Here is a 21,780-nt window from a genome sequence, read left to right on the forward strand (position 1 = left end):
TTCAAAGGACTATGATTTATGTTTAAATATTTATTTTAAAAACAAATTATTAATGTCTGAATCTTGCTTCGTGTAAAAAAAAATAATTCTGTGAGGACCAAAACATATTAAAAAAATTTATAGGCATAAATTTCAAACATTTATACATTTATGAGGATAAAAAATATATTTTAATTTTTTTTCATTACTCTGCGCTTCAGTGAAAGGTTGTTCAGCATCGTGAAGCTCTTGCTATCTCTGTGCAAATCAAACGGTATTCTTCTCCACTTCTCCTTCTCCATCCCATCCATCATTCTTTCTCTATTATCAATTAATTACTGTTAACATGCATGTGCTATTTTAATCTCCATCGTTAATTTCTTATATAAATATATATGCTTCTTTCTTTCTTTTTGCTTCTTTTTCCGATTCTTTCCTTTTATGTTTGTTTCTATATCATCAACTAATAAAAATGTGGTACATTAATTTCAGTTCTTTTGTTTCCATAATAATAGCTTGATCAGTCTCTCTGGGTTTCTACTTCGCTACCATGAATAATTGTTGGTTCTGTTATGTTTTCAATATCCTCTCTTACTTGTTGCGCAAATGTAAATCACAGTTACTGTTTTAGAGTTTAGCATGAAAATCCAATTAAAGATGTCCTGCGTGTTAATGAAATTCCTCTGCAACATTTAAAGGAAAGTGTGCCAAATTTGTTACATGAAATTTAAGAAAATATAATGCATGGTAACTGGTAAGTGAGAGCTTTTGCTATAGATTGTTTTAGGTTAATTAATAGTGTAGGTGTTGTAAGAATACCTTCCTGGAATGTGTTTTCTGATTTTTCACACAATGCATGATTTTCTCCAAAGAATGACAGAGTACTGCATTTTGCTCATTGAGTTTGCAAGTGTTTGGTATCTTCAGTTCTTAATTTTATAAAACTTTCACTTTACTTTCCAATTTTGAAAAATGTTACAAAATGTATACCATTCACTTTAGCCCCTTCTCACTACATTTTATAACTGACATTAATTAATGACTGAAGTAGAGGTTTATTCTAGTGAGTTTTAATTTTATTTTATCAGCATCCAGTTGAAGAAGCTTCAAGATAGGAAACGGACAATGAGACCATATCATAGCACCACTATACCATTTACAACTTCCTAGTAATCTGAAAAAAGTAAAAATAATCACTCGCTGCCTATAAATGATATATTTGTTGCCTTTGTTTTTTTATTATTATTAGAATTTACCTTTTTGAGATTTCCTGTGTCATTCACTCATTCTGTTCTTGTTATATACAGTGGTGTCTGAGTGATTCCAAGTCCCTTGACAAGTTTAAAGTTATGTTTGAATCTACATCCCTTGACAAGGTTCAAGTTATCACTGATTCTAAAGTCCATGACGAGTTTGGATTCTCTCCATTTCCTTTTTTCTCCATTTCTTTCGTTACTAAACTTTTGAGATAATAAATGTTACCTCTTAAGGTGCATATCATCTATATTTTATTCATTATCTTAAAAGCTTATGAAATGGAGTTAAAAAGAAATGGAGAGGATCCATTTCCGCCCTTGAAAACATGGTCAAAATCTTCTTTCAGGTTAATTGCCTACTCTTTGGCATGTCCATCATTGCCTTCCTGCTGACATGCCCTGCAAGAATCCTTAGCTACTTCGAGCCTCCACAATGCCGCCGTGCAGCAGCAGTACTGATCTGTCTTATATGTGGACATGTCATTATGGTGCAAATATCACTTTTTTTCTGAAAAGGATAGTATTTGCTTTCAAGGTTTGATATGTGAATGTCAAAGATTTTACACTAAGAACCAGTTAGAAACAAGTTTTGGTGTTGACTTGTAGGGTGGTTATTATCAAGTCAACAATCTGCATGTGGTTTATGATTGGATAATATTGCATGTATCTTTTTCTTTCTCTTTTTCTCTCTCTTTTTCTATTTGGTTAATTAATTTTCTAGGTTCGAATATTTTCAATATAATTTGATTTATGTTCAAGTTTTGTAAGTGTGAGAAATGAAAAAGAATGAAAAGGGATTAAAGAGGGTTGAAAGAGAATGGAAAATAAGATTGTTTGATTGAGATAAAAAAAGTGTAATAAGGATAAAAGATTTAAATTAAAGTAGTTAATTAAGTAAGAATAAAAAAAAGAATTAAATGGATAACTAAATTAAAAAAAGAAACATCGTAAAAAAGCTCATACCTGTTTTACCATTGACAGTAGCTCCAATTTATAATGAATTATCAAATTTAAGAGAGTTCGTACAAAATCATCACAACATCATGCTATTATTTTATTTTAAAAAACATAATCATAATTGATTATGCTAGCGAGTATAACTGATTATGCCTAGTATAATCAATTATGCTTGCATTCATAATCAATTATTTATCACAATGTAACATAATTGATTATGCATGCAAGCATAATCTGTTATGTTTTTAAAAAACAAAATGCAACAGAGCTAAAATAAAATAAAGTAAAAATTTACAAACAAATATCATGGGGGCAATTTTGACCACACAAAAAAAGCTTCCTCCTTCCACACTTTTACCTTGTTTCATCTCAATTTGAGATGAAGGTTTGCTAACGTAGGATTCACTACCAATTTACCTCTTTCAACCTACTTTAAGTGTAACATGATGGAATTTTTTATTTCAATAATTAATGTGGACTAATATTATAAGATAATTATATTAATTATTTATGATTAGTGAATTTTATTTTATGTGATTAAATTAAGTGAACTTGTTAAACAATTAAATAAAATGATATGTACTTAAATGGACAGATCTCATGTTGGTCCATTAGGAAATAATGAAAACTCTATCAGATTAACACAATATAAGATGACTATGATCCCTAGTATACCGAGCTATCACATATAATTTCCTCTTCTCCCATCTGAACGAAGGTCCTATTAAAGAATAAAAAGGTTCCGGCTGAGGTAAGAATTATGAAGTCACCGATTACCTACGGATTCAGAGTATGTTGCGTTTATTTGATTAATCATTATGAATTCAGAAATTCTTAAAAACCTTCTTGATAATATAAAGTAATGTGTTCCTCTTAGTTATTGATATTTTATAAGAATCTCCTAAAATTTCAACATAACAAAGGAATGCACCTTTTCACTTTCAATGTTTTTCATCTCAATCAATTTTCACCTCTCCTAATTTCAACGGTAACAAACACAACATTAATGTCTATGATGTAAAATTGTTTTTTTTTGTTATAATTGATTTTAAAGTGATATAATTTATATTTGAATAATTATTTTAAAATTAAGCTAGTAATACAACTCAATATATAAAAAAAATACTTTGTTGCTGTAAATATAAGTATAATGCAATATAAGTTTTTTCATCCCAACCAACTTTCACCTCTCCTAACAAACACAATGTATTTTTGTTACAACTCATGTTATTTATGTTTGAATTGTAATTTTAAAATTAAATTAGTAATAAGTTTGCTGCCGTAAATATAAGTATTAGTGCCGTATAAGTTTGCCACAAAATTGATTGGTGCTGCGGTGGACTGCAAGTAGTAAGGGAGTTTTTTTGCTGGGTGTCGGGTAGGTAATATGGTCCTTATGGAAAACATTGTGTGTTGTGTTAAGTGCCAAAAGGCTGATTCAGAGAACACAGCCATGATGTCAATGTTGTGGTCATACTATGGTTTTTTGGCAAATAAAATGTGCTACTTTAAAAACAATTTTGTATTAAGTTAGCCAAGGATATAACGGATACTAGAATTAGCCTACTTTACAGTAAGCTTTTGAAGTGGATGACTGATACAGGAACATGGGGCTGGAGTGGAACACATGTATTATAAATTTATTTATAAGGAATTGGTATCTTCTGTTGTTGGCCACATAGAAAAAAAAAAAAAACAACACAAGAAATTGGTCCTTAAATTATTTAGAAATTTTCTAGTAAGTCCTTAAGCTATTCTTTTTAATGGGTAGGTCTCTAGCAGGGTTTTTTTTACCCAGGGCACATCTTTGTTAGTGATTAAAAAAATGATGCGATGGAATCCTATAAACTCCACTTGCAGCCAGCCTGTGATACTAAACACCAAATCAGGGTGTAGTCAATAGTGCGAGACAGATTTTCTCACGGTTCTGAGTACTAATGTGGTAGTGAGTGTGAAATGTTTATTTAAATGTCAAAACATAAGGGTGCCTGAGTGGTCAGAGTAACAAGTCACTGAGTCAAGGCTAGCAATGTGTGATGGAAAGAAATGCTGCACCCCAATCAAGAAAAACCCAATATTGGTTCACATGAGTGAAAAAGAAAAGAAAAGAGGGGCATCTAGATTGTTCAAATGTTAGATAAGTCACAACATTGCATGTGGTTTGGACTTAGCTCTTAGAGTGTTAACCATCTTGGATCCTTCCCTCCCTCTCTTTCGCTTTTCTTACCATGTGAAACTTTTCAGTATCCACCCACTTGGTGTTTGTGGATCAAAACCTTTAGCTTTTGGAAGCCATTGATGATGTACTTTCAAGCATGCCTCGTTCCTTGATCTAGCTATAATTGCGTATGGCCCAAGTGATCACATGAAGAATTCTCTTGCCCTTTTACAAGTCCTATATAGTATTATTATTCTTGTTATCAGGGAATAAGTATAACTAATTATGCTTGACCTAAGATTGTCATCTACCATACTTTTTTTGAGTATTTAATATTGTTGTATATTTAATTCTCAATATAAAAATTATTAAGTAAATTAAAATAATTTTATACCAATTAAAGGATGTTGTATTTTTTTTAATCTATAGGAATTCAACTTAACTATCATGTGATTTATAACAACAAAGCTAGATTCATTGGTGATATTATGTAGTACTACACTAGTAATACTTAGTACCCACTCATTTATTTTTATTTATTTTCTCTTATTCAAACTTACAATAGTAAAATATGATTATAATAACAAAAGGAAGCATCAATGCTGTCCTAATTGGTGTTGGTTGGGCTGCCAGTGTCTGCTGGTAGAGAGGATGGTGCAAGCAAGTGTTGATCTGTGCAATTAATGAGCAAATGGGCTTTGTAGCTTCAAAACATCACCCTCCCAAAGTCATTCTCGAGTATTGATGAACTATCCTTTATGGCCAATTTCACTTCACTCTGCCGCAATTCGTAGTTTTTTATTTGCATTTTGTTTTTATTTTAATGCCCACCAGTTATATTTTATCTCATTCTCTAATTCTGCTTGCATTTATATTATTCTTTTAGTTACATTATAACCAAATTCAATGGCTAATCCAGTCTTCGTTGTTGCATAGAGATTTGCATATCAGACACCTAACTAGTTAAAAACTGTCAATGATGGTATACCACATAGTCGATACTTAATTGTATGAATTGTTCATAGAAAATCCATGATAGTATATCACATAGTCGATACTCGATCATACGAATTCTTCATAGTCGATGATGGTATTTGGACATAGAAAAATTACTCTTATCCAAGTTTTATCCTAATATAAACCGCTTCTCATATGGTGATAGAGACATGTGCAATAAATGGAAGCTCCTTCACTATGCCAAACTAATATGTATACTTAATAATAAGGTGACAAAGACATAACTGCTTCTGTAACATGTGCCGACTGCAATTAGTAATTAGGATTTATTATATACTTTTTATTTTTTAAAAAGTCTCAAATATAAAATCTTACTTAAAAGATCTAATGCCACTCAAACTTAAGACTTCTTTAGATACTTTTGTTTTTCAAAACTCACAGAACGAGAATTGCCACCATAATTACCTCATTTAATAAGGCCATCTCAATCTCTCCCAATCCATCCCTTTTCCCTCGTAAACCTCCTCTAAAAGCAAAATAAACCAACCCCTCAACTACCTTAACCACCACCACAATCTCCCTCTCCACTCTTCCCCCCTTTGCACACTATTTCCTCTTTCACTCACTCCTTACCCCCTTCACTTCTCTCAAAATGCAACATCCCCCACTTCTCCATCTCCTTCGTCAATCACCAAAATCCAAACTTTGAACAACTAAATCTTACCCTTTATCCCAAACTAACTAACAAAACAAAATCCAACACCCCCCACTTCTAGTTCTTTCTTCCTCCAAAAACCCCACCTTTCCCCTTCAAACTTTTTTTAAAGAAAAAACCCAAAAATAAAAAGAAACAACCTTTTGTTCTATTTTAGTTCCCATTTTCAATGTTGCAACCTTGGAACAAACCTCGTTCTTCCCCATTCTCATGTTCTTCTTTCAAAGACATTCAAACCCTCTTCTTAGATGAACCCTCCACCACCACCACCAAACCCAAACCCTCCATCTTCCACCGAGTCACACTCGCCAACTCGCTCCTCCGCGCCCGGTCAACTCACCCCAAACTTGCCTCACGCGCCCATGAGGACCCCCCACGCGCCTCCCAACCGCACCCTCCGCCGTCCATTCCCCGCTCGGAGCAACGCGTGGTGCTCTACTTCACGAGCCTGCGCGTGGTCCGCGCCACGTTCGAGGACTGCAAAAAGGTGCGTTCCATCCTGCGCGGGTTCCGCGTCGCGCTGGACGAGCGCGACCTGTCCATGGACTCGGGTTTTCTCTCGGAGCTCCGTCGGGTCACGGGTCGCAAATCCGGGTTGACCCTGCCACGTGTCTTCATTGACGGAAGGTACATTGGTGGGGCCGAGGAGTTGAGGTGGCTGCACGAGAGTGGCGAGCTCAAGAAGCTTCTCGAGGGCTTGCCCGCAGTGGATTCCCACCTCCGCGTGTGCCACGTGTGCGACGATCATAGGTTCGTGCTATGCGGGGAGTGTTCCGGTGCGCGCAAGGTGTACGCGGAGAAAGGTGGGTTCAAGACGTGTGCGGCTTGCAACGAGAGTGGCCTGATCAGGTGCATCTCTTGTACTTGTTGACCATGTGCACCTGTACCTTCTTTTCTCTTTCTCTCTCTCTCATGATTCATGATTATCTTTTTCTCGTCCAAGTGTGAGTGAGTGGGGACCCTAAAAAATAATAATAACAATTTTTTTAAAAAACATTTATATGTAGATTTTTTGGGTTATTAAGTTTTATAGTTTTATGGGCTTGTCAGAAATGTGTAGGCCCAAGAGGTCTAGATCAATGGAATGTGAGTTTTCTGCCTCTGAATTGGGATTTTTTTAGCTCACTTAAAGGCCATGTTAGTTGGTTAACTTGTCAATTCTAAGTTAATTACATTCTGTCTTTTTCCTTATCTATATATTATTTGGGTTATGTACATTTTTACAAGATGACAAGAAATTATGCTATGTTTTTCCTCAAAAGAAAAATTGTGGTCTTGGCTTTAGTATGTTTTTGGATTGTCATCTTTATTGGTCAAAAGTAAACAATTGATAATCAAATGAGAAATGATTTCGAAGTTCTAACCTAAGTTTGGGTTTAGATAAAGTGTGTATTTGAAATCAACGAGTGTAATGAGGTGGACTTAGAAACTAAGAACAGGTACTTCAGCATTATATGTACATTAATTAGTACAACAAAAACAGTAAAGACTAAAAAAGAGTGCACCAAAAAATAAAATATGTAGACTAATTGGTTTACTATAAGTTATACTAGATTTATCATTTGACATGATGTGTATCTTTTTATGTATAATGATGACAGATTCTATACCTATTATCCAAACTCTTCACTATTGCGTCAGACCTTAGTGGGTTATGATGCGTGTACTTAGTATGTTATTTCAGTTAACTTATGAAGTATTTAATTAGTTTGTAAATGTATTTAACTAAAATACCGGTATTCTGTAAACAAATTATACAAACAAAGTATACAATGATCGCAGCACTGAGGTTTGAAACCTCATACATTCTATCCTAACCCCTACCATTAGACTGACCCTAGTGGATTGATTTCCATAAACAAATTTATTTTACTATTTATAATATTTTTTAGCATTTAATTTTTTTTTATCTTTGACCTAAATATTTTAATAAAGTTATCACTTTTTTTTTTGAAAGAATAAAGTTCTCATTTATTGGCTTATTTAATATTACATTATTTACTTTAATTATTATATTATTTGTTTTAATTTTAATTAAACTGATATTTAGATAAAAACTAATATTTTTTCCATGAAAGAAAAAGGTTATATAAACGTGTCTTTTTATGTCACATTTTTTTATCAATTAGTTTAATGATAAATTTTATGAATATTTTCAATGCTTATTTGGATAAATGTAAATGGAGAAGAGAGTGAAAAGAAAAAAATTACACAAAAATATTTTTATGATAATTAAAAAATGTTATTTTTTATCTAATATTTTTTCTTAACAAAAATTATTTATAATTTTTTTATATTATTCCAATTTTAGGGGGGACGGGAGCAGTGCGATCTAGGACTCGGGGCTAATGAAATTTATTTAGAAAAATAAATTTAATAAATCAATATGTAAATATATTAATAATAAATATATAAAAAAGTGAAAAAAAAAAGTTTAAACATATGAAAATAAGATGTAAAAATATTAAAACAAAGAATGCATTTATTTATTTTCACGTAAAAATAATTGAGGGATACCAACACATAAGATTAAAGCGTGCATAACATAAAGTTTTGACACACAAATATGTAACTTTATTAAAATGAGGCGTTGTATTTGTTCACCCTCAGTTACATACAAGTCTGCCTTCGGAGGGGAGAAATGTTTTCTAATATGTCTAGTTTTTTACTCTCTCATACAAATAATAAAAATTAGTATTTTTATTCTATTTTTCTGTTTTTTATTTCCTTTCATTCTATTTCAACAAAAACAAACAAGGGTTAAAGATGGGTATACAGATGATATTCATTAACTGGTCTTGTCAGATTCATGTGTATATCTTTCTCTAGCCATTTGATATATTTTTATATGTCTAATTAATATGTAGACTTTTTTTTCCTATGGTTATTAACCTTAGTAGAAGATGTGGTATAGCCATGAATTGAGATTTTAGAGTATAAAAGAAAATTAAAAAAAATTCATTATCATGTTACCAATGCATTAAAGTAAAAAAAAAAAAAAGCATTAAATCAATTATAATTGTGCCCAAAACAAAATAATTTTATTGCTTCACTAGAATAGTTGTGCATATATCTTGTGTTCATGATATGTACCATCGCATATTTGCATATACGATGAGTTATCATGTAACAAATTGTTAAATAATTTACTGTTTTACTTTTAACTTTTGTCGATCATTTAACATGTGAACTTTTTTGTTTACAAGAACATGTGAATCCATTGACAATGTCTATCAAAACTTAATAATGCTTATAGAATAGATTAATGGAATATATTTTTACATTCTGAATTATTATATCACTTTATCAATAAGGACATTAAGAACATTTTATTACTTTTTTATACTGAGCATTTGATTACTTTATTTCAGCTTTGTCGTAATGCACGTATATAAACTAGGTAGGTTTTTTTTTTTTGGTAACAAAACTTGGTAGTTATTAATTTATAATTATCAATTGAAATGTAAAAAAACCATGCCACTTAATTTAAACAAGCATTATGAAACTCATTTATATGTGCGTAATTGGTAAAAATGAATTAGTCATATTAATATTCTAACTGAGTAAATATACCGAGGGAACTCAAGAATTTGACATATCTAGCAATAAAAGGCCCAAATCATCCTCACAGTGTGAGTTTCAGCACATGCAATAATACTGCTTCATACATAGAAAGTTCTCAAAGCGTATATTTAAATTAATTTATATTAATAATAATTTTTTTCATACGTTCTTTTGGTAACACTACTCCTAATACACAAATTAGATCTTAGCGAGCAATGATTGAGCTAGCCAATTGACCCTAAGACATTAATGGAAAATCCAAGTTCTAAGGAAACATCTTGGAATGAAACTGTGACCTCTCCTTGAGGAAAAGGAAAAAGTGTGCAATTTAGTTTAGGCCTTCAACATTATACCAATACTATCATAAGATGATAACTCATGGCCGAAACCTATGCTATGGATCAATTGTTAGACATAACATGGGTCCATAAACATATTGATGGCTTACTTGAATCATTTGTTCTCTCCCCTTTCCTATATGTATTTAAAAACATGATTCCACTAAAGTCATGGTAAAAAAATGTTAATTGGTCAAGGTTTAATATGTGCCATGATTCTTTGTAGATTTGAATGGAGAAAAGAAAATGACTTGTGAAAAAGGATCATCAAGACGACGTTTTTTGTTTAGGAAGATCTTGATATTGGGTGCATAAGAAGGGTGGAAAACATAGTGAAGAAAGTTTATGAAAGCACAACGAACTGACATATATATAATACCTTTTGTACACTTATTATAACAACAAATGACATACATGGGTGAAATGTCTCGTGAGTGAATTTTTTTTTATTCGTAGAAATTGAAAATAGGTACTAAAAAATTTATAATAACTCATTGCATCAGACTTAATCAATTCAGCTGCACTCCTTCCTTCTTGTCAATGAATAAGTGCATAGGTTTAGTTCTTACCAGAATTTGTGTAGGGATCTTTTTTCTCATGAAAAGGTAATATGCGTCATGTATAACTCTTCTCCAAGTCTTGTATACATGCATTCATAATTTAGCCTTTTTGTAGTTGCAATCATTAAACAAGATTTCTTACGGTTTTATTTGCATGTTGAAATTAATTTTCAACCTCAAGCAACATTTTTAGGATATGTTTTGCAATATTCCTCTTGACACCTTTCTTTTTATTCTGTTTTTTTTTTCAACCCATCAATGTTTGTAACTAATTTACCCCCTCTTTATTATCTTTCTACTATACCTACACCAATATCAAAATGAGCAAAGTCACGAGTTGTTTTGCTTAGAATAAAAAAAAGGTCAAACACAAGTTAAACAACATTGTATAACATCATTTGCTATTATTTATTTATTTATTGAATCACTATCGCAACCCAGCTTTCTTGAATCATTATTATTATTATTATTTTCTTAATTCTTGTATTCCCCCCCTCAATTAATATTCTACAAAATTTTGTTTTTAACAATAAGGAAGTACACTTAATTATCCAATATGCTTTAGTTAACAGGGTTTGTTCACACTCAACCTATCAGCACTCTTGATGTTATTTACAGATATTGCTGAAGTTGGAAAAGCCTTTATAATCCTTGGTAGCTTCAATGTTTTGGAGCTTAATGGTGTTCTCCGTGTTTATCTTGCAGTTTTTTTTTATAAAAAAAATTGATATAATTAAAAAAGTTTCAAGTTATTAAATGTTCTAATCCAGTATTATCTTTAATCTAAATATTCTTATTGTATTATTATGAACTTTATTAATATCATCCCATTTGATTAACACAATCACAACCTCTTCAAAACGTCCATTACGTGCAGAAGTTGTGAATGACATTATCCACGAAATCACAACACCATGGTCCATATCATATTCAACATTTAACCATGGATGGTCAAGTGAGGGTTGAACAATATGTCTAGATTTTGAAATGGGGGAATAAAATTGTGAATTCAACATTATAGAGGGATTAAAAATAAATTTTAGCCAAAAAAATTTATTACTTTTGTTATGAAACTTTTTATTTCTTAATTTTATAACCATTAACCTAAATTAGAAAATCAATTTATTATGAGGGAAATCAAAGAATTGCGTTAAATGTTCGTCGAGATTTTTGTGTAAATAAAAAAAAAAAGAGTTTTTACTTTAGTGTCTGACCTCAATTTTAAGAAATTAGTGTTTCAATATAGGACTTAACAAATTCCATTATAGGACTTAATAGATAATTTAGGTTCAAGGAATCCGTCCACTAGCGCATGTGTTTAAATATTCTTGGGAAGTTATTAAACAAATTAGTTATTGATCAAGGGCTTAACTTAGTTTAGTGAATAAGATGTGAGTTGTTTATGGTTATAATTTTAATTTAATAGTCAAGGCATGTTGGAATGCACTCAAGAGGATGATATTGTAAAGGCAATCAATGAGTTTCATCAAAATGGTATTTTGCCTAGGGGTGCAAACCCATCATTTATTGTTTTGATATGGAAGAAAGAAAACCCTCAAGGAATTGGGGAGTATAGGCCTATTTTTTTTATGGGATGTCTATACAAGATTATTGTGAATTTGTTGTCAATAAGGCTTAAAATACTTACAGTGTCATAGATAAGAGCCAATTAATAGTTCTTGGATACATAATTATTATCTTTAATTTTTACGAAAAAAATAGTTATCGACAAAAATATGGGCATAATAATTTGGTCCATAGACAACATGACAAGAAATGTGTTTTGTTTCCCGTTTCACCTTTTTTTATATATAGTAAAACTGAACTGTATTACATTTGAATCACGCATCCTTTTTCCATTCTATTATAAAATATATATATATATATATATATATTATTTTAAAATTAGTTTTGAGAAATTAATTTTTTATCTTAAAAATTAGTTTTCAAAGACAAAAGGTAGGCTATTAATTTTTATTTTTAGACTTAAGTTTTTAATTCCTATAAATACATATAAATTGTCCTTTAATTTTTTTCTCTTAAATTATTTCTGATAAATTTTAAAAATTCTCTTTATTGTTATTTAGTAGTGATGCGAAATATATGCATGATAAAATGACACATGATGTAATATGTTTAAATGCATAACATGTTATGCATAACAAATGCATGTTATGCATCAACAGAGTGGGATTAGGCCAGGCTTTGAAAAGCCTAAGTCTAGTTTACGATGGATTTTTGATGCCTGAGTCTAGTCTATAGCCTATCATTTTATTTTGGTTCGGCCTGACCTTTTTAAAAGCCTAGTCTAGCCTGGTAGCCTTTTTAAAAGCCTTATTCCCATTGGTCTTTAATATTATGGAGTAGGGGGAACGTAATAGGAATGTTAAAGAAAAGAAAAGTTAAAGAAAAAGGAAACATTAACAAGAATAGGAAAGTCAATAAAATAATGAAAAATATAAAGGGACACATGACTCACATTAAAATTGTAATTAAAGTCTTACTTGTAGTTACGGAGCAGTAATGAGTAATCAAAGTCTGCTAGTTTAAAAAATAAAATTAATTGTACCCAAAAAATAATATAATATATATATAGGTCGGCTATCACTTATAAGACTTTTTAATAAGTCTAAGCCTGATCTATTTAATTTAATAATTTTTTAAAAAAACCTGAGCCTAACCTTTTAATTAAATAGGTCAGTTCAGGCCAGATTTTATGTAGGTCAGGTCGTAGGCCTCTGTAGGCCGGCCTGCCTTATTCCCACTCCTATGCATCAATAAGTGGTAACAACTATTTTTTTTTAAATTAATTATTAGGAAAGATAAACCTATAAGTTTCTAAAAGATAAATTAATTTTAAATTTAGTTGAATTTATATAGAAATAATCTCAAAAATGGTTTTTAAAGTAATTATTATAAAAGTAAAAAATTTATCATATACGATAATATATAATTAATGATAGTATAATTTTTTATCATGTTAATAAATTATAAATAAATTCTTTAAATCGTACTCTTATTTTTATTCCTCGTATCATGATAAAGCTTTTGTGAAACTTAAGTTGTATTTGGAACAACGAATGAAAAATGAGGACAAAAAGATTTAAAATTTGAATTAAAGGAAAAAAAATTGAAAATTTGAATTTTTGTTTTAGAAGTGAATGTCTCTCTTTTATTTTTCAGCCTTTTCTCTTTCATAAAATATATAAAAAAACATTATTATTCGTATTTTTTCTTTGCTTTGTTCCAAACATGTTAGAACCTGGTAATCTGGACATAGACTAGTGAAGAACGGTAGGGTACGCTAGAGAAAACGTGTTCCCACTTTTGTCTTTCACATATTGAAATTTTTTCCTTCTTTATTTGGAACGGCAATGGGAATGGAAAGACACGTGATCTGCATTCTTTAAATAATACTAAATGTAATAAATTTTTTATAAATCACTATTAAATAAAATTTCATTAATTTAATTATTTTTAAGTTTTTGTAAAGAATAATAAGTTTAAACATTTATATTTTAGTTAATATTATTTTATTTTATATATTTTGAATTATATATATAAGTTCAAAATGAGCTATACACATTCTTTACGGATACAACTTAGATCAAGTGTTTGAATTGTATTGTTTTGATGAAGCTATACACATGAATATTATTTTCAATAAAAAAATAACTTTCATTAAATATGTATAATACTACATGCACCTGTATATTTAATGAAATCTAGAGAGAGATATATATATATATATATATATATATATATATATATATATATATATATATATATATATATATATATATATAAACTTGGACCTTTGTTGTATATTGCAATCACTCACCGACAGAGTCTAATTTATGTAAGATGTAATAAATCTTTGATACCTATTTTTGATTTACAAAAAATATTGCGATCACTCTTTATTTATGTTAAAAGAAGTATGTTAAATAATGAATGCATTATTAACCATCCCCCGATACGAATATTCTTCCCATTATGTGCACTGGCCCCTAGTGATGAGCGTGGATTGTGAGGGCTTTTCTGTCATTTGGATTAATCTGTTTATTTTTATAAGGTAGTGTGGACCTAAACATAGGACAGACCAAAACCTGGCAAATTTACCAAACTGGGTTAGTTTTAAAAACTAATTACTAAATGAAGTCTCTTTTAAAAGAATTTGCATTGAGGGTCTGTTTTTAGAGGGGTACTGCCATTGAAAATGGCGACAAGCTTGGTACCGCCCGTGCTGCTGACGACATAGCAGGTGCCGCTTGTGCTGCTGGCGAGATAGTTTGGTACCGCCAGTGCTGCTAGCGAGACAGCAGCTTACATGGAAGGTGCCGCCCGTGAGGCTGGCAAGACACCTCCACGTTGGATCCGCTTTCTCTTCTGGCGATACAGGTGCATCTCGTGATGCATTGTAGTGTTGCAGGTTGCAGATGCCAGTTTAGGGTTACAGCTTTATAGGGTTGCATGCATGGACTGAAAACGCAGAGTAGAGTAGGCTTAGGTTTTTGACCGTTGCTTCTTTACATTTTCTTCTATAAAATTAACCTCCAGCATCTTAAATTTTTACGCAAACTTCTCTTCTCTTCTCCAAGCTTTCTTCTTTCTCCTTTATTGAGTTTATGTGAGTGAGTGAGAGTGAGTACGTGTGTGCTGCACTTCCATTGTTTTGCTTTGCTGTGTGTCTTCCATAATTCATTCCTGGTAAGTGTTTTTTTAAAATAAGATTTATATATTCTGATTTATAATTTCTGTTGTTAATATTATAAAAATAATAGGTTAGTTAGTATTAATAGGTATTGTAAATTTAGGTTAATTAGGATTAATATATATTGTAAGGTTAGGTTAGTTACTATGCTGCTTTTAATTTTTATGTATTAATAGATATTTGAAGGTTAGGTTATTCTTAATAGATATTTGAAGGTTAGGTTAGTTAGTTTGGTTTGTTGTATATATTTTTAGATATTATATATGTGATATAATATTATTAGTTTTAGAAATATTAGGCACAGGTAATATACCTAATATTAGGCAGGCACACATAATATTAGGTAGTTGTAGAAATATTTTTATTCAGCCACACTTATTATTAGCTTTAGAAATATTAGGCACACATAATATACACGTAATATTAGCTAGTTGTAGGAAATATTAGGCACAAGTTAATTTAAGGTTTAATTATATATTTGTAAATTTTAGGACAGACGTAAATTTTGTGTTTTTGTAATATTTGCTAGCCGTAGAAATTTAAGCATTTCAAACTTAATTCCGTAATTCCATAATTCCTTTGCTTTTGCTAGTTTCATTGAGTGTCTGCCCTGCTGGTACTGGTTCCTTTGCTTTTGCTCAGTTTTTCTCTTCCATAATTCCATAATTCCTGGTAAGTAATTTTCTTAAATAATATTTATATATTATGATTTATATATTCTGTTGTTAATGTTATAAAAATAATAGGTTAGCTAGTATTAATAGGTATTGTAAGTTTAGGTTAATTAGGATTAATAGGTATTGTAAGGTTAGGTTAGTTACTATTATTAATAGGTATGCTGTTATTAATTTTTATGTATTAATAGATATTTGAAGGTTAGGTTAGTTAGTATGAAAATATTATTTGACTCAGTAGTATATATTTTTAGATATTATATATGTGATATATATATATATATATATGATACTTTAGTAAACTACAACCAAAGGTTCCATGAGGTTTAAAAATATTAGACACACTTAATATTAGCCTTAGAAATATTAGGCACAAATTAATATTAGTTTTAGGTACATATTTGTAAATTTTAGGTAGACATAAATTTGTAGTTTTTGTAATATTAAGCATTTCACACGTAAATAAATAATTGTAATATTAGAGACGCGTAAATTTGCCTTATTAATTATTTTAGGAAATTTACGTTATTAAATATATGATGCATTGTACATTATTATTATTTTTGTATATATATTGTTTAAATAATTTTTTGCATTTCAATATTTGTTTGTATTATAAATAATTTGTTACTCCATATTTTATTTAATTATTTTTTTGTTAATTGTAGAAAAAAATTATTTATTTAAAGTTTTGTTCACATGTATTTTAATTTATGTATAGAATATATTAAAAATTGGTCAGTTTGATTTTTTTCAAATTTATTGTTATATATTTAATAATGTTTTTATAAATGTGCGTAGTTTAATTTAATTTATATTATCTACAAATAATGTATAAATTGATTTGTGAATTTATTGTATTATATTTTATTTTGTAGTAGCAATGACATCTTCATCATCATCTTCATCACATATTAACATTAAGTTTGACCTCATCGATGCTGATGTATTATGGATGCAACCTAAGCATGTTTCAAAACATGTTTGGAATGGGGAAGAAGATAGGAAATTACATATCAGACGAGTTGTCCCCACGTATCAAGGGGAAGAACAAATTCCTGAGCAAATTTTTCCTTTTCTTCTACAATCTGGTTTTGCCTGGATTATCAAGATGGGGTACTTAAAAATAAATGTCTCATTAATTAGTGCTCTGATAGAAAGATGGAGGCCGGGAACACATACGTTTCACATCAGATGCGGAGAATGTACTATTACTCTTCAAGACGTCTCTGTATTGTTAGATATAAGTGTGGATGGTTTACCAGTCAAACAAATCTTGATTGGGCTGATTTATGTGAGGAATTATTGGGAGTCAGACCACAAGAAGATGAAATTAAAGGTAGTGTGGTTAAATTAAGTTGGCTGGCTCACCATTTTGCACAAATAAATAACGACGACGACAAAGAACAAGTACGAAGGTTTGCCCGTGCATTGATACTAAGATTCATTGGAGGTGTCTTGTTCGTTGACAAAAGCAGTAATAAAGTTTCGCTAAGGTACCTTCAATTTTTACGTGACTTTGAAGAATGTGGCAGATATGCATGGGGAACTGCCGTACTTGATTTTTTATACAGAGAGATGTGCAATGCCACCGATTATAAAACTAAATCAATCGGAGGTATGTGCATCTTACTACAAATGTGGGCATGGGAACGATGTCCAACCTTGGCTCCAAAGAGGACTCCTTCCCAAGTAGAAAATACACCACTGGGGTACAGGTTAGTCATTTTTAACAGCGTTTTTCATTTCAATAGAATAAATGGTTTTAACATATATTAAATTTTAATCTTTGTAGGTGGCTGCGACGTGGAAACCAACATATTGACAATGATGATGTGAGAGTTTTTTGTCGCAAGTTGAATATTATGAAACGTCATGAGGTAAGAACATGCTATTGTATTTGTAAAATAAAAAATTATGTGTTATTTTACTAAAATGTTCACAACTATGTTGTTATATGCAGTTTGTGTGGGAGCCGTACCCATCAACCGTTATATCACTGTTGTCTCCCGTTTGTTTAGTCGGAAGTCTCGTGTGGTACGCGGTGGTGCCACTAATTTGTTTCCAAGTTATTGAGTGGCACCAACCGGACAAAGTATTGAGACAATTTGGGATGCAACAACCAATTCCAGAGTCTCATTCACAACCCTTAAACATTCATGGCATAACATTAAAAGGGAAACATGACGAAGAAATATTAGTGATAAAAACAAAGAGATAGAAAATTAGTGAGTGTTAAAGAATTAATTCAACTATATTTTTTTAATTTTGTGCACTAGTGATTGCTTAGACAGATAGAATATTCACCTATTATTTTTCAAAAAGTGAAGAAATATTAGACCTGATCTAGTGCTAGTTTGCTGTCTCAATATTTTTCTTATTTACCATATAGTATAAAATAATCTATAAATCCAAGTAAAGTTCTTTTAAGATTATTAAAAATCAATAAATTTCTAATAAATATAGTAACCAAAAAATTGTTATTCCCATGCTAGTTTTTATGTTAATAAATTTAAATGACGGGACTTTTAAAATTGGTAATATTTTTCTTATTGTTTTTATAATTAAAATTACAATTTCTTTTTGTTAACTTATACTCAATTTTATTACAAGTAAAATGAAACTTCGTACTCAGAATAAACCACAAAATACTTAAGAAATAACATCTAATTAGTTTTTGTCTTAAATTGAATTATATGTCAAATAATACTTCAGACGCAAAAACCATTAACAAAAAGGCTTACGAATAATTACTACTAATAATTTTTAAATATAAAATCTAATTTACAAAATTAATACACTTAAATTTGAGCTTCAAATTTGATTCTAACCATAATATTTGTTACTTCAAAATAAAAAATTTGTACATGATAAATAAACAAAAGGAAAGAAGACTTTATTTAAATAAATACAAAGCATCCTTACTATAGAATCAACAGCAAACTTCAAAATACTCTCTTCAAATGAAACTCTTTCTTCTTCTTTCACACTATTTGATACTCTCTTGAGTGTTAAATTTTTGCAAGTGTTGAGTTGAAAGTTTGCTCCATTTAAAGAAAATTTACACAAAAGCTGAAGCTATGTGCAAGTTACACGCCATTAAAGTAAATCTGTATGCATGTCACCTCCTACCTGCCTAAACCTGCTGCTGCATGCTTCTGAAGCAAGAACATGCCCTAGACCTGATAAACTGATGTTGTGCATGCTTTGAAGCAAGAACGTGCCCTAACAGTGCCCTAAAGCTGATAAAATAATAGTGGCCTAGTGTCCTCTGAAGCAAGAACGTGGGCTAATCAGTGCCCAAAACGAAAATGGGGGAGGGGGTGTATCGTCATTCTTGCTGGCGGCCTTGGATCAGGCTGTCTTGCCAGCACTGTGGGCGAGTCCCACGTGGCCTGTGTCGCCAATCAAAGTGGCGACACTCTCCTCTTTCTCCTATGTGGCCTGTGTCGCCAATGCTGCAGGCGACACTCTCCTCTCTCTCCGCCTGTGATGCCAATGCCAGTGGCGGGTTCACCTATGTCGCCAGTGGCTATGGCGGGTTCACCCTTCCCGTCAGTGGCTATGGCGGGTTCCAACCAAATAACAGACCCCCTCCATTAATTCTTTTAAAACAGACCCCAATCCGTAAATAGTTTTTAAAATTGGTCCCTTAGGGTAAATTTGCCCCAAAACCTTGTGTATGGAAGGTAGTGCCAATGAACCTTAGGACCCCAAAAAAAAAAAGCTAGTGGACTTTGTGTAATATATATATTATGAAGAAGAAGAAAAAATAATAATAAAAATATTATTTGATTCAATTAGAACTGATTTGAATGAAAACCGAATTTTTTTAGTTTATCCTAATATTAATGAAGGCTGAAGGGTACTCCCTTCTAAAATCCATCTAGTAAGATAAGGCATATCTTGAGCAAAGATTCTAGACAGTATCAAATAAATGATAATATACTCTTACAAGAACATCAATAAAAAAAAACATATGCATGAGACAATAGGCAAGTTTGTCACAAATTTAAAAATAAATAAATTTGATGTAAAATAATCTAATAATTGACTTTTGGATTTTTTTTTTAATTGCTAGCAGAATGGTGTAATGCATTATGCAGCGCTGCGTGAAGGAATCATATTGTTTGGCAAATCGCACTTGGAACCAACTAAGCAGATAGTTATTTAAGAAAATATAATATAATATTCATTGTCATACAAAGATTTACCTATATAAATTTGAGGAATTTTTTAAAATAAAAGGGAAAAAAATTCTTTTGGTTGTATATATTTGATCAGACTTCCTTCACTTAATTCCTAACTCCGCCCTCGAAACTAATTTGCCAATTTGGGCACGCAGCCTATCCAAATAAAGAGGACTGAATCATAGTCAAATGATGCATGATTATTTTAATTTATATTTTAATCATTGTTCAAAGAAATAATTCTGTAATAATATTTTAAGTTGAAAGCTAAAGTTGTAGTGGAAGATTATAATATTATGTGTTTGGGAGCATGCTCTTTGAGGCATCAATCCAATCATAGCCAAGTTGTAGTGGAAGATTATCTCAATAGATTATTGCGGTGTATGTGGAATCATGCAGAGAAAGAGATGAATGGAATTGGAATTGCATCTTTATGCAGGATAAGGACATTTTTTCTCATTATATAATGACATTTGTAAAGAAACCTGAAACCCATTACTCAATTCATCTTTGCCTGGACTGTACATGCATTCATTCAGACAATATTAAACTTTGTTAAGGAATATCCTAACACATCGATACCCATCCCCCATATATACTTATACAAGGTGAATATTACAAGAAAAACAATAATCCCATAAAAAATTAAAGACATTTAAATTTAAAATTCAAAAGAACTATTGGAAATAGAATAGTAAAAAGATAAACAAATTAACTAATTTTCTTATTGGTAGAACCTTTTTTTTTGCGGCAAAACGATCATTTGATGGTCTTTATTTTCTTTATAAGTCATACTATTTGTTAGAACTTGTGAACTTAAAGATGTAATCGATGTTACGATTTTTATTTTTTAGTTAAAGTTGTAAAATATTTTACGATTAGTTATTTTTTTTAATTTACGAATTTAAAGTTGTAAGATTAATTTTTTTTGTTTTTACGACTAAATTTGTTAAAGTTTTTTTTAATTACGACTTCTATTTTTTCATATATTTTTTTAAAAAATTGTCAATAATTTTTTAATTTAATTATTTAATAAATAAATGTATTTTTAGTTTTTATTTTTATTTAATATTTTGTATATACTTTTTCTATGGTTTTATTTAATATTTTCTTAATTTTTGGTATATTACTTTATTTAATATATTTTCTATATTTAATTTTTTTCAATATCATCTATATTTTTATATTGTTTTAGTTAATATATTTTCTATATTTTTTTAGTAATGTTAAGGATTATTATTTGTTTTGTAAATTAAAAAATAATACAAAAGACTTAAATTTAAATGAAAATATTAAAATAAAACTAAAAAAAATAAAACAATCATATTAAAACAATCACAATTCATGACATTTTAAATAAATAAAATATTTAAATAAACTACAACACCTCATCGCATTCAAATAAATGTAACAAACACAATTTAGTGATTCTCATAATCACAAGACTTAGTTCTTTTGTTCCCGAAACCAATATAGATCTCAACTTCTTCAAAGTGTCTATTAATTTATATTTCATGCAATCAAATCTCATTGTCTTGCCATCGTAAATGAAATGGAGATATTCAAAATCTTTCTCTCATCCCAAATGGGATATATATAAATAAATGTCATTCTCATCCTAAATAGAGATATCTAACATTATAATCTCATAATGAAATGTACATCATCATCCATTTCTAGGAGGTGATGATCAATTCACCAAATTACAATAATATCAT

At 30.3% G+C, this 21,780-nt stretch overlaps 1 protein-coding gene across 2 annotated transcripts; it reads left to right on the forward strand.

The window, feature by feature from the left end:
• The first annotated feature begins 5,739 nt into the window (after nt 1-5,739).
• On the forward strand, nt 5,740-11,323 carry LOC100812500 (uncharacterized protein At5g39865). 2 transcript variants are annotated; one of them, XM_006602016.4, is made up of 2 exons: nt 5,740-6,871; nt 11,103-11,323. In XM_006602016.4, exons 1-2 carry the CDS (start codon nt 6,192-6,194, stop codon nt 11,110-11,112), a joined length of 690 nt encoding a protein of 229 aa, XP_006602079.1. In that variant the 5' UTR covers nt 5,740-6,191; the 3' UTR covers nt 11,113-11,323. The 2 variants fall into 2 exon arrangements, with proteins under 2 accessions (XP_006602079.1, XP_003552941.1); XM_003552893.5 differs by lacking the exon at nt 11,103-11,323 and adding an exon at nt 10,151-10,370 and having other exon boundaries at nt 5,741-6,871.
• The last annotated feature ends 10,457 nt before the right edge of the window (nt 11,324-21,780 follow it).

Source organism: Glycine max, chromosome 18, assembly GCF_000004515.6.
Source record: "Glycine max cultivar Williams 82 chromosome 18, Glycine_max_v4.0, whole genome shotgun sequence".
Classification (NCBI taxonomy): domain Eukaryota; kingdom Viridiplantae; phylum Streptophyta; class Magnoliopsida; order Fabales; family Fabaceae; genus Glycine; species Glycine max.